Source organism: Mobula hypostoma, chromosome 21 (genome assembly GCF_963921235.1).
Source record: "Mobula hypostoma chromosome 21, sMobHyp1.1, whole genome shotgun sequence".
Classification (NCBI taxonomy): Eukaryota; Metazoa; Chordata; class Chondrichthyes; order Myliobatiformes; family Myliobatidae; genus Mobula; species Mobula hypostoma.
Genome location: NC_086117.1, coordinates 18,063,753 through 18,075,993, shown reverse-complemented (window position 1 = coordinate 18,075,993; position 12,241 = coordinate 18,063,753). Strand labels below are relative to the sequence as shown.

At 44.8% G+C, this 12,241-nt stretch overlaps 1 protein-coding gene across 1 annotated transcript in view; it reads right to left on the bottom strand.

Moving 5' to 3' along the window:
- The window catches only part of LOC134360080 (hemicentin-1-like), a 425,813-nt gene that overhangs the window by 182,226 nt on the left and 231,346 nt on the right, over positions 1 to 12,241 (bottom strand). The window contains exon 46 of the mRNA XM_063074161.1: positions 1,002 to 1,169. Coding sequence (XP_062930231.1) covers positions 1,002 to 1,169 — 168 coding nt within the window. The remainder of the gene's footprint in view (positions 1 to 1,001; positions 1,170 to 12,241) is intronic.

Sequence of the window (12,241 nt, the reverse complement as noted above, 5' to 3'; positions counted from 1 at the left end):
GTTTGTGTGTGTGTCTGTCTGTCTGTCTCTGGGTGTGTGTGTCTGTCTGTCTCTTTGAGTGTGTGTTTGTCTCTATGTGTGTGAGTCTGTCTGTCTGTCTCTTTGTGTATGTGAGTCTGTCTGTCTGTCTCTTTGTGTGTGTGTGTCTGTCTCTTTGTGTGTGTGAGTGTATGTGTGTGTGTGTCTGTCTGTCTCTGGGTGTGTCTGTCTGTCTCTTTGAGTGTGTGTTTGTCTCTGTGTGTGTGAGTCTGTCTGTCTGTCTCTTTGTGTATATGAGTCTGTCTGTCTGTCTCTTTGTGTGTGTGTGTCTGTCTCTTTGTGTGTGTGAGTGTATGTGTGTGTGTGTCTGTCTGTCTCTGGGTGTGTCTGTCTGTCTCTTTGTGTGTGTGTTTGTCTCTATGTGTGTGAGTCTGTCTGTCTGTCTCTTTGTGTATGTGAGTCTGTCTGTCTGTCTCTTTGTGTGTGTGTGTCTGTCTCTTTGTGTGTGTGAGTGTATGTGTGTGTGTGTCTGTCTGTCTCTGGGTGTGTCTGTCTGTCTGTCTCTTTGTGTGTGTGTTTGTCTCTATGTGTGCGAGTCTGTCTGTCTGTCTCTTTGTGTATGTGAGTCTGTCTGTCTGTCTCTTTGTGTGTGTGTGTCTGTCTCTTTGTGTGTGTGAGTGTATGTGTGTGTGTCTGTCTGTCTTTTTGTGTGTGTGTGTATAATACACACACAGATGTCTGCAAGCATTTTCCATAATCTACAATGTTAGGTGATTTGTTGACAATTCACATGACCCAAGGGTCATCTCTGAACAAGATATCTTTGTGACTCAGGGGTCACATTTAAAGCTGAGGAATTTACTTTACATGATTTGCTCAGAGTGACTGAGTACGCCATCATTACCAGCAATGAACACCACCACTCTTCTCCGATGCAAAGTCCATGTAAAATCCACAGCGTATTAAGGATATATTTCTAAAAAAAAAGACTTCTGAAAATGGAAGGTTTTTTCATGTCTTACCAGAGAGCACTTGCATCCTACTGTTGGGAACCACAGGTGATCCATTTCTGGACCAGCTAAAGGTCGGTGGTGGGAAGCCTGTGGCCTCACAGATCAGAGTGATGGAGCTGCTGAGGAGTGTGCTGACATTTTCCAGAGATCCCGACTCCCCGACGATAACTGGAGGGACTGATCACAAACACACACAGTTCAGCTGTCAGTCAGCTCGAGGAACACCAGACAGCAATGCAGCCCCTTGCTAGACATTTCTTCCTCCTGTCTAAGTACTGTATTGGTATTGTTAGATCCTGATGCTTTTGCGATCCAAAGGTTCTTCGAAAGTCAAGAATGGAACATAAAACTTGTAGCTTATGGCCAATTAACTGTTACAAGAAGAAGCTTTGAGAGAAACAAAGAAAAAAAGAGACTAGAAGTAGTTGTAATTTTCTCATACCAGTGTAGAGATAAGCAGAAATTCCATTCTTATCAGTTAACCAATAAGATAGCCAGATTCAAATAATGTGATACCCGCTACTGAAATTAAGAAGTTTCCAGAAAAATACAGAAGCAATTACTGGAAAAATCTTTGAAAAATCACATGTATGTAGGTGATTATATAAAAATACAAGCAAATATAGGAAGGTTAAATTGCAAGAAAAGTAAAAACTCTACAACCTAAACCAACTAGCACGGTAGCATAGTGGTTAGCACAATACCTTAAAGTACAGGTGGCCCAGGCTCACTTCCCACTACTGCCCGTAAGGAGTTTGTACGTTCTCCCGTGACCTCTTGGGTTTCCTCCCACAGTCCAAAGACATACTGATCGATAAGATAATTGCTCATTGTAAATTATCCCGTGATTAGGCTAGGATTAAATTGGGTAATGGGGGGGCAGTGCGGCTCAAAGGACTGGAAGGACCTGTTTCACACTGTATCTCAATAAAATTTTTATAAAAATATTGCCACGTACTAAGATACAGCGAAAAGCTTGTCTTACATACTGTTGTGCACTGTTTATATAAATCTCAAAAATGGAATGTTTTTTCTTAAATTAAGAACGCTTTGAATTGCACACCTCAGACCATGCCAGTTTCTTTGATTTTATGTCTTCTTACCAAAGCTCAAAGCAAAATGTTTATGCACTGTGAACCCAGAGTTTCGCACGCTGGACAGGCTGTGTTACAGGGTGTGGCACATAACAGGATGAGCCACAGTCTGGTTCTGAGAAGAACCCTCAAGTCTGTCACACGTAGGGCACCTCAGAGCATGGGGTCAGAAAAGCCAAGGGTGTAGCGTATACCAGATATTACACACTCAGTGGCCACTTTATTAGGTACAGGAGGTTCGGTTGTATGAGTCACAACCAGTGAACGTAGCTCACATGGAGCCATAAAACACTAATAATAACACTAATTACAAGTGCTACTTACCTGCTCATTACGGCAACAAAGAGGCCATTCTGGCCATCGAGTCTATGCTGGCTCACAGCAGAGCAATCCCATCAGTCCCATTCCCCCCAGATTTACTTTCCATGTCTGCAACTTACTCCTTCTCACATATTCAACAACTCCCTTTTGATTTGTTCCCATTTGTCTACTCTCAGGGGTGATCCATTAAACTTAGGATGTGGGAGAAAATGGTTTGTGGGTATAAATGCGTGTTTGAGTCAATCTGACCATTCTCCACTGACCTCCCTCATTAACAAGGGGGTTTTGCCCACAGAACTGCCGTTTGCTGGATCATGTTTTTCTGCACCATTCTCAGTAAACTCTAGAGAGGGCTTCCAAACCCGGGGTCCACAGACTCCTTCCTTAATGGGTTTGGTCTATGGCATAAAAAAAGGTTGAGAACTCCTGCTTGAGACTGTTGTGTGTGAAAACACGAGCGAGAATACAAGGGCAGGGGTGTAATGCTGAGGCACCGGTGAGGCCTCACTTTGAGTATTGTGAACAGTTTTGGGCTCCTCATCTAAGAAAAGATGTGCTGGCATTGGAGAGGGTCCAGAGGAGGTTCACAGGGATGATTCCAGGAATGAAAGGGTTTTCATACCAGGAACATTTGATAGCTCTGGGTCTGTAGTCGCTGGAATTTAGAAGGATAAGGGGGATCTCATTGAAGCCTTCCGAATGTTGAAAGGTTGAAAGAGACTAGATGCGGGAGGATGTTTCCCTCGGTGGGGAAGTCGAAGACAAAAGGGGACAGCTTCAGGCTAGAGAGTGTCCATTTAAAACAAGGTTGCGGAGAAATTCCTTCAGCAAGACAATGGTGAATTTGTGGAATTTATTACTACAGGCAGCTGTGGAGGACAGGTCACTGGGTATATTTAAGGCAGAGCTTTATAGGTTCGTGATTGGACACAGCATCAAAGGTTACGGGGAAAAGGCTGGGGAGTGGGGCTGAGGAGGGGAAAAAAAGGATCAGCCAGGATTGAGTGACTTGATGACCTAATTCTTCTCCTATGTTTTATGGTCTTAAAATCACACCAACACTGACATAGTCACAAGAAAAACATGCATACTGAAAACAATCCAAGGTCAGGATTGAATCCAGATCTCTGGATCTGAGAGGAAGAAGAATTATCAGCTGCACCACAATGCCTTTGAGCCCTACCCCAGGGGTCTTGATAATATTAACTGGCTATTAAGCACTGCCTTTCACACGCATTTAGCACCGAGCACCCGATCGACACTTGAGCAGGGAGGAAAGTGTCTGAGACAATCCAGGCACTGTAATAAAATTGACACAGACTTTGGTTGCACATGGCAAATCAACACACGCCAGCCTTATGCAGACGTTGGATTTACATTTACAAGTCAATCCTTCCGCAGCCCTATTGACTCAACTTCTTTGGGAAAAATAAGCAGCCTCCCCTCTTTGGACTCTGTACACTACTCACTGCCTTAGTAAAGAGGCCAGCATAATCAAAGACCGCCACACCCCCCCTGACATTCTCCCAATGGACAGAAGACACAAAAGCCTGGAGGCACGTACACCAGGTTCAAGGACAGCTTCTATCCCACTGTTATTAGACTCCTGAATGGTCCTCATGTATGTTGACGGACTCTTGACCTCTCAATCTACTTCCTTATGGTCCTGCACGCTATATTTTATTGAGGATGCAGTTTAAATTAAGAGGGGCTCTGTGCAGTGAGCAAAAGCAGTTCACTCCAGGAAAGCTGAGAGAGAGAACAAGAGCATTAGAAACTCCTGCTGGGTTGTGAAGGTGTGGGGAAGGGGTAGGTGGAAGAGGAATAACTTATTTATTTTACTGAGATACAGTGTGGAAAAGGCCCTTCCAGCCGTTCCACCCAACAAACCCTGATTTAACCTCACAGGACAATTTACTGTGACCAATTAACCTATCAACCGGTACGTCTTTGGACCGTGGGAGGAGACCAGAGCACCCGGAGGAACCCCACGTGGTTGGGGGAGAATGTGCAAACTCCTTACAAGCAGCGGCGGGAATTGAACCTGGGTCGCTGGTACTGGAAAGCATTGTGCTAACCACTACACTACCATGCCACATATATACAAAGTGAATCAACCATCAGTGACAGTGTCCATTGAGACGTTGAATAGAAACTTTCCAAAATACTTTTCCCCACCTCTCTTTAGTTTGCTGTTCACAGTCGGCATGTTTCATACGGGTCCTTGTGCTTCTGATCATTGGCAAAACTACGAGCAGTATAGACAGAGCAGCAGGCTTTTCCTGTTGAAACTAGGCGAGACTAGAACTGGAGGTCATGGGTTAAGAGTGAAAGGTGAAATATTTAAGGGGATCCTGAGAGGGAGTTTCTTTGATTGCAACATTTAAGAGATAAGTACATTGATGGGAGAGGGACGGAGGGCTATGATCCAGGTGTGGATCAATGGGGATTAGGCAGAATAACAGTTTGGTGTAACTAGATGGGCTGAAAGGCCTATTTCTATGCCGTAATGTTCCATGACTCTATCATGTTTTGCCTCCCCGCCCAGTTGGCAGTTGCCAATTGGGGAAAAGTTTGGGTGATCTGCTTTGAATATCCTGTGGATAATCACCAACCATGCCAATGCATGAATTGCTATCTGACAACGGTGGAGAGAAACAGGCTGACCGGGTCGCATCTCCATCACACTCCCATGACCAATTCATACACTTGAAACAAAACTAAATATTGACACTTCTAAACTGAAGAAAAAGGCAAGAAAGAAAGATGATCTTCCAACACATAAAGAAAGTGAGTCAGTGTGTTGTTCACAGACACCACTCCAAGATTTAATGAATCACAGAGGAAACTGAGCATCAGACACATGGTCATAAAAGCCCTGGCTTTGAACATGGCACTTGGCCTTCTGCCTTTCTTAAGATTGGCAGTGACAGAAATAGCTAAGCCCTGAGTGTGCTCAGATTGCATTCCTCCTCCCCCTCCTCTTCTTCCTTTGCCCGTTATGCCGCTGGTGTTTAGGGCAGCAATGAAGGTCCTCCACCTCACCGCTTCCTTCATCATATCAGTAGCTTCCTCTCCATTTACTGTCAGTCACGCATTTTCCAGATGGGGACGCAGGACTACCATGGCACTCAGATGTAGGATTCTTCATTGCTGTTTCCATAACAGTTTTCTTTGACCGGTCAGGGTTGTTAGTCCTCAAACCTGGAAGATCGGTGGACCACTCTTAGTCTGATCTCTACCCTTTGACCTCTTTAGCATGGGTGACCTACCAAGAGCCAAAGCATAAAGCCCTGACTCCAGCCAGCATAGCTCTCTAGTTCTTTGAGGAACGCAAGCCTCCGATCACAATGAGGAGATTGTGGTCCTCTTGGAGGACATTCCCCATCACCCCTATCTTATCCACCTAAATACACCATGATGCTACTTTACATGCAGTATTTACACTCAATGTCCACTTTGTTAGTTACCTTCGTACCTAATATAGTGGCCATTGAGTGCATGTTCATGGTCTTCTGCTGCTGTAGCCTATCCACTTCAAGGTTCAACATGTTGTGTGTTCAGAGATGCTCTTCTGCACACCACTGTTGTAACATGTGGTTATTGTCACCTTCCTGGTAACTTGAACCTGTCTGGCTATTCTCCTCTGACCTCTCTCATTAACAAGGCATTTTTGCCCACAGAACTGCTGCTCACTGGATGTTTTATAAGAAATAGGAGCAGGAGTAGGCCATCTGGCCCGTCGAGCCAGCTCCGCCATTCAATAAGATCATGGCTGATCTTCCCTGTACCATTCGCACCATTCTCTGTAAATACTAGGGGCTGTTGTGCATGAAAATCCAAGGAGACCAGCAGCTTCTGAGGTACTCCATCCACCCCATCTGGCACCAACATTCATTCCACGGTCAAGGTCACAGATTACATTTCGTCCTCATTCTCATGTTTGGTCTGAACATCAATTGAAGCTCTTGACCATGTCTGCATGCTTTTATGCATTGAATTGCTGTCACGTGATTGGCAGATTAGATATCAGAGGGCGCAGCCTCAGGATAGAGGGGCACCCTTTCAAAACAGAGATGCAGAGAAATTTCTTTCACCAAAGGGTGGTAAATTTGTGGAATTTGTTTCCATGTATATAAAGCTTTTCTTATTTTCCTTCATATAAATATAATTACTCAATCATAGTTAAAATATGATTTGTTCAGTTGTATGTATGAAAAAATGCTGGAAATACTCAGCAAGTCAGGCAGCATCTGTGAAGAGAGGAACAGGATTAATGATTCCCACATTCTTCTGTTTCTATTTCTGATTTACATAATCTCCAGTATTTTTCTGTTGCATGTTTCTTGACCAGCATTAAATAAAAAAGCCTTTTGCCCCTCTTGAACCAAGGTTAAATCAATTTTACAAGGGACGAAGTTTGCAGATAGGCATTGTACAATTCAGCATCTTCCCCTTCACCATCAGGTCTGTGAACCCATGAACAATACCTCATATCTTTTCCTTTTTTGTGCATTTTTTGGTAATTTTTAGCAATTTTATGTCTTACGTAGCTGATACCAAACACCAAATCTGACTTCATATAAGACAGTGATAATAAATTTGATTCTGATTCTAAATTTTAAGAAGGCACAGGTAGGTGATTGAAAATTATCTAAGCTAGGTATACAGTCCTCCTCAAAAATATTATTGCTGACAAATTTGCATATAAATATTGTGAAGTTTTTGTTACAAAAATAGTTGCAAGCAGGACCCAATACTCATGCTCACTGAACCTGGGGCAGCATGGTAGCACAGCGGTTAGTGCAAATGCTACTGACTCGGGTTCAATTCTCCCTGCTGTCTGTGACCGCGTGGCTTTCTCCGTTCTGGTTTAAAATGGCACTACTGAAGGTGAGCAACAGCTTACTGGTCATTTGAAAGGCAAGAAATTTGACTAAGAACACTACTAATAACACCTTTTCTGAAGTAAATTGTGTGGTAAATCATCACCGCAAACAATGAAGAGGCGAGCGAAGGCGAAGCGAATTTGAAGGATGGGCCGTGCTGGTACGTTGCAAAGTTGACGCGGAATGGGTTGGAGAGGAGGAGTTGAAGCAGAGGAGTTTCAGTGACCGTCCCACTAACCCAGGTGCGAGGTTCGATTGCTTTGAGAGCCAAGCTGATTTTTAGAGGTCGAGAGCGGCTTCAGTCTGGGCGGCAGGGTCTGGGCTCAGAGTGACAGTGTGGTCCAGGCCCGGGGCGTTTCACTGCTGTGGGGCCCAGGTCCTAATATGAGGCACAACCCACTGTTTGGACAATTTAAACGCCGGCCCAGATAGACTGGAAAGGCAGTGTGTTGGGACCGGAGTTTAGGGTCGGCCCTGGCTGTGAGACTGCCCTGGCTATGGTGTTTCATGTCTGCAAGCTTCACAGCGATTTGCCCCGCTAATATGATGAACTAAGACCGAGGCTTTGTACCTACTGTGGGCTGCTCTGGGATTCGCATCTCAGGACTCAATTTGGTCCGGAATGCTGTGCTCACTTCTACTGTTTGCAAGATATGTGTGCTTTTTTCTCTTTTGATGCACATTGAGTGTTGGTCTTTATTTTTTTTGGCTTGTATTTGGGTTATTTCAGGTTTCTTGCTTTGTGACTGCCTGTAAGCAGACAAATCTCAAGGTTGTATAATTTATCCATTCTTTGATATTCAATATACCTTGAATATTTTGAATGGCCATTCAGTCGCTCCTGAGATGGCATTTTGCTGCATAATGTTGTCTTCTTTTTGTCTCCATCACTCAGCCTCTCCTGCTTAAACCAAACATTCAGCAGTTCACTCCTCTGTCAGAAAGCTGAGGGTTGAACTTTCAAACAATTTCAGTCAAGAAAGTGAAGGAAATGTGAACATCAACAGAACCAATTCCCACTGCCGCTGATATTGAGCTACAACCTCCACATTTCCTCAAAGTATATCTAATACTGTACTGTCTTTAATGTCAGAATAAAAACACTATTGAATATTAATAATTTTATTATAAATATAAGTTATTTTAAAGCATATTATTTGTACCTATAATTTACTTACTGTTTTTTATTGGGATAAATTATTCTGCCTGTACTGGGAGAAGTTACTGCAGTTTCTTTCCTCCACAGAGGGGAGTAAAGCAGCTTTGCTGTATAACAAACACACTGTATGCTGTGAGTCGTATGTTGCATCCCACCCTTCATTCATTGCCTGACAAGGTATTGGAAATATACACAGTGGCCACTTTAATAGCTACACTTGCTTGGTAATGCAAATAAGACCATAAGACATAGGAGCAGAATTAGGCCATCTGGCCCATCGAGTCTGCTCCACCATTCAATCATCTCCTCCTCAACCCCAGTTCTCAGCCTTCTTCCTGTAACCTTTGATGCCATGTCCAGTCAAGAACCTATGAATCTCTGCCTTAAATACACCCGACGACTTGGCCTCCACACCTGCATATGGCAACAAATTCCACAAATTCACCACCCTTTGGCTAAAGAAGTTCTCTGCATCTCTGTTTTGAAAGGGTGCCCCTCTATCCTGAGGCTGCGCCCTCTAATATCTAATCTGCCAATCACGTGGTAGCAATTCAATGCATATAAGCATGCAGACATGGTCAAGAGCTTCAGCTGATGTTCAGACCAAACATGAGAACGAGGAAGAAATGTGATCTGAGTGACCTTGACCATGGAGTGAATGTTGCTGCCAGTCAGCACACTTTCCGGTCTCCGCTCCCCGGTCTCAGAGACGGGCGAACTGCCATCCACGTACAGGGCAAGTTGTGCCCCTGGAATAGCTGCATCTGAGGGCTCGGGGCATGGTTCCAAAGCAGAGAGTCATGAGGAGGTTCAGTCAACTCAACGGGGGCCGTCTCTAAAAATGCAGCGGGGTTGATGGTATATATCTATAGAAACATAGAAGATAGGTGCAGGAGTAGGTCATTCGGCCCTTCGAGCCTGCACCGCCATTTATTATGATCATGGCTGATCATCCAACTCAGAACCCTGCCCCAGCCTTCCCTCCATACCCCCTGACCCCCATAGCCACAAGGGCCATATCTAACTCCCTCTTAAATATAGCCAATGAACTGGCCTCAACTGTTTCCTGTGGCAGAGAATTCCACAGATTCACCACTCTCTGTGTGAAGAAGTTTTTCCTAATCTCGGTCCTAAAAGGCTTCCCCTCTATCCTCAAACTGTGACCCCTCGTTCTGGACTTCCCCAACATCGGGAACAATCTTCCTGCATCTAGCCTGTCCAATCCCTTTAGGATCTTATACGTTTCAATCAGATCCCCCCTCAATCTTCTAAATTCCAACGAGTACAAGCCCAATTCATCCAGTCTTTCTTCATATGAAAGTCCCGCCATCCCAGGAAGTTTGGTACACATCCATAGAAGTTTGTCAAGGGTTTCGATGATATGCCAAATCTTCGCAGACAGCTGAGGAAGTGAGGCACTGTTATGCTTCCTTTGCAATTACATTTATATGATGGGTTCAGGCAAGTCTTCTGAGATGGTGACACCCAGGACTTTAAAGTTACTGACCCTCTCCACCTCTGATCCTCTGATGATTACTGACTCTGGTTTCCCTCTCCTGAAGTCTATAGTCAGTTGCTTGGTCTTATTGGCATTGAATGAAATGTTGTTGTTATTACACCACTCAGCCAAGTTTTCCATCTCCCTCTGATATGCTGTTCCATCACCACATTTGATCCACCCCACAACAGTGATGTCATTAGCAAACCTGTATATGGTGTTGGAGCTGTACTTAGCCACACAGTCACAGGTGTAAAGCAAGTGAGCAGGGGGCTAAGCACACAGTCCTGTGGTGCTCCTGTGCTGATGGAGATTGTGGAGGAGATGTTTTTGTCAATTCAAACTGACTGGAGTCTGCAAGTGAGGAAATCCAGGATCCAATTGCTCGTGGGTCTTGAGGCTCAGGTCTTTGAGTTTACTGATAGGTTTACAGAGAATGATGGTACTAAATGCTGAGCGGTAATCAATAAAGAGCATCCTGATCTTTGCTGTTCAGATGTTCCAGTGTGAAGAGCCGAGGACTTGGCATCTGCTGTAGACCCGGTGCTTTGGTAGGCAAATTGGAGCAAATTCAAGTCACCACTCAGACAGGAGCTGATATGCTTGAACACCAGCCTCTCAAAACTCTTCATCACTGTGGATGCCAGTGCCACTGAGCGATAGTTATTGAGACAGGTTACAACGCTCTTCCTGGGCACCGATATGATTGAACCCTGCTTTAAGCAGGTGGGTAACACACTCCTGGAGCACTTCAGTATTTGGCCCGGTTGTCCATCCGGACTGTGTGCTTTCCTTGCATTCACACTCTCGAAGGCAGCCCGCACGTCACCTTCAGATACTGAGACCAAAGGATTATCAGCAGGCATGGGGCTGTGATGGTTCCTCCCTGTTCTGGTGATCAAAGCGAGTTCAGAAGGCATTGAGTCATCTGGAAGCGAAGCTCTGCTGCCCCTTATGTCACAAGATCTAGCTTTTTAGGAGGTTAAGGCATTCAAACCCTGCCACAGCCCTCAAGCATCCCTCGTGAATTCCAGTCTAGTCCGGAGTCGCCACTTCACCCATGAGGTGGCTTTCTGGAGATCATACCTGCACGTCTTGTGGCACTCTTGATCTCTTGACTTGAATGTCTCTGATAAGGGGCCCAAAACCACTCACAATACTCCAGGTACAGTATTCCAATGCCTTATTAAGCCTCATCCTTGCTCTTAGATTCTAGTCCTCTCGAAATGAATGCTAACATAATAGGAGGAGAAGATGGCAGCGTGACGCAGCGCGCGCAGCCTCTCCAGTGAATGATATCTGTTATCTGTCAAGTAGGGGACCGTGCACAATTCTGATTTGATGGGGACGGACGTGAGAGTACGGAGGAACATCTGGAAAACTTCTGAAATGTCCGCTTCGCTGCTGCTGCTACTGTGTAGTAACCTGAATCTCCGAAGCAGAAGGCCCCGAAATCCTCGGCTTTGCGCGTTTCAGCGGCCAGGGCTAGATCGAAGGCGCTCGGCAGAGGATGGCGCTCGGGAGGCTGTATCGGAGGGGCTGGTCGGAGGCTCAAAGTTTTCGGATGGACGGACTCAGTGTCGGCTGTGGTTGGCTGCTTCCAAGGCATTGGTAAATTGACGGTGCCTGGAGGTTTATGGCAGGGAGTTTCTCCCTTTTGCCGCCTGCTATCGGGGACTCGGGAGTCAATCAACTCGGGGACTTTGAGACTTTTAACTATATGTTATAACTATGTGGTTCTATCAGTGTTAGTCTTTGGTTTGTCCTGTTTTCTGTGATATCACTCTGGAGAAACATTGTATCATTTCTTAATGCATGTATGCATTTCTAAATGACAATAAAAGAGGACTGAGTGTTCTCATAATCTACAAAAAATCTAATCTAAACATTCCATTTGCTTCCTTACCATTGACTCAACCTGCAAGTTAGCCTTTAGGAAATCTTGCATGAGGACTCCCAGGTCCTTTTGCATCTATGACTTTTGAATTTCCTCCCTATTTAGAAAATAATCTCCATCTTTATTTCTTCTACCAAAGTGCACTTCCCTACACTATATTCCCTCTATCACTTCTTTGCCCATTCTCCCAATCTTTCTACGTCCTTCTGCAGACTCCCTGCTTTCTCAACCCTAACTGCCCCCTTACTTATTGTTGTACTTTCCCCACTTGGCAACAAAGCCATCACTTCAGTCATTCAAATCATTGACATATAACATGAAAAGAAGCGATCCCAATACCAGCTGCTAGGGAACACCAACAGTCACTGGCAGCCAACCAGAATAGGGAGGG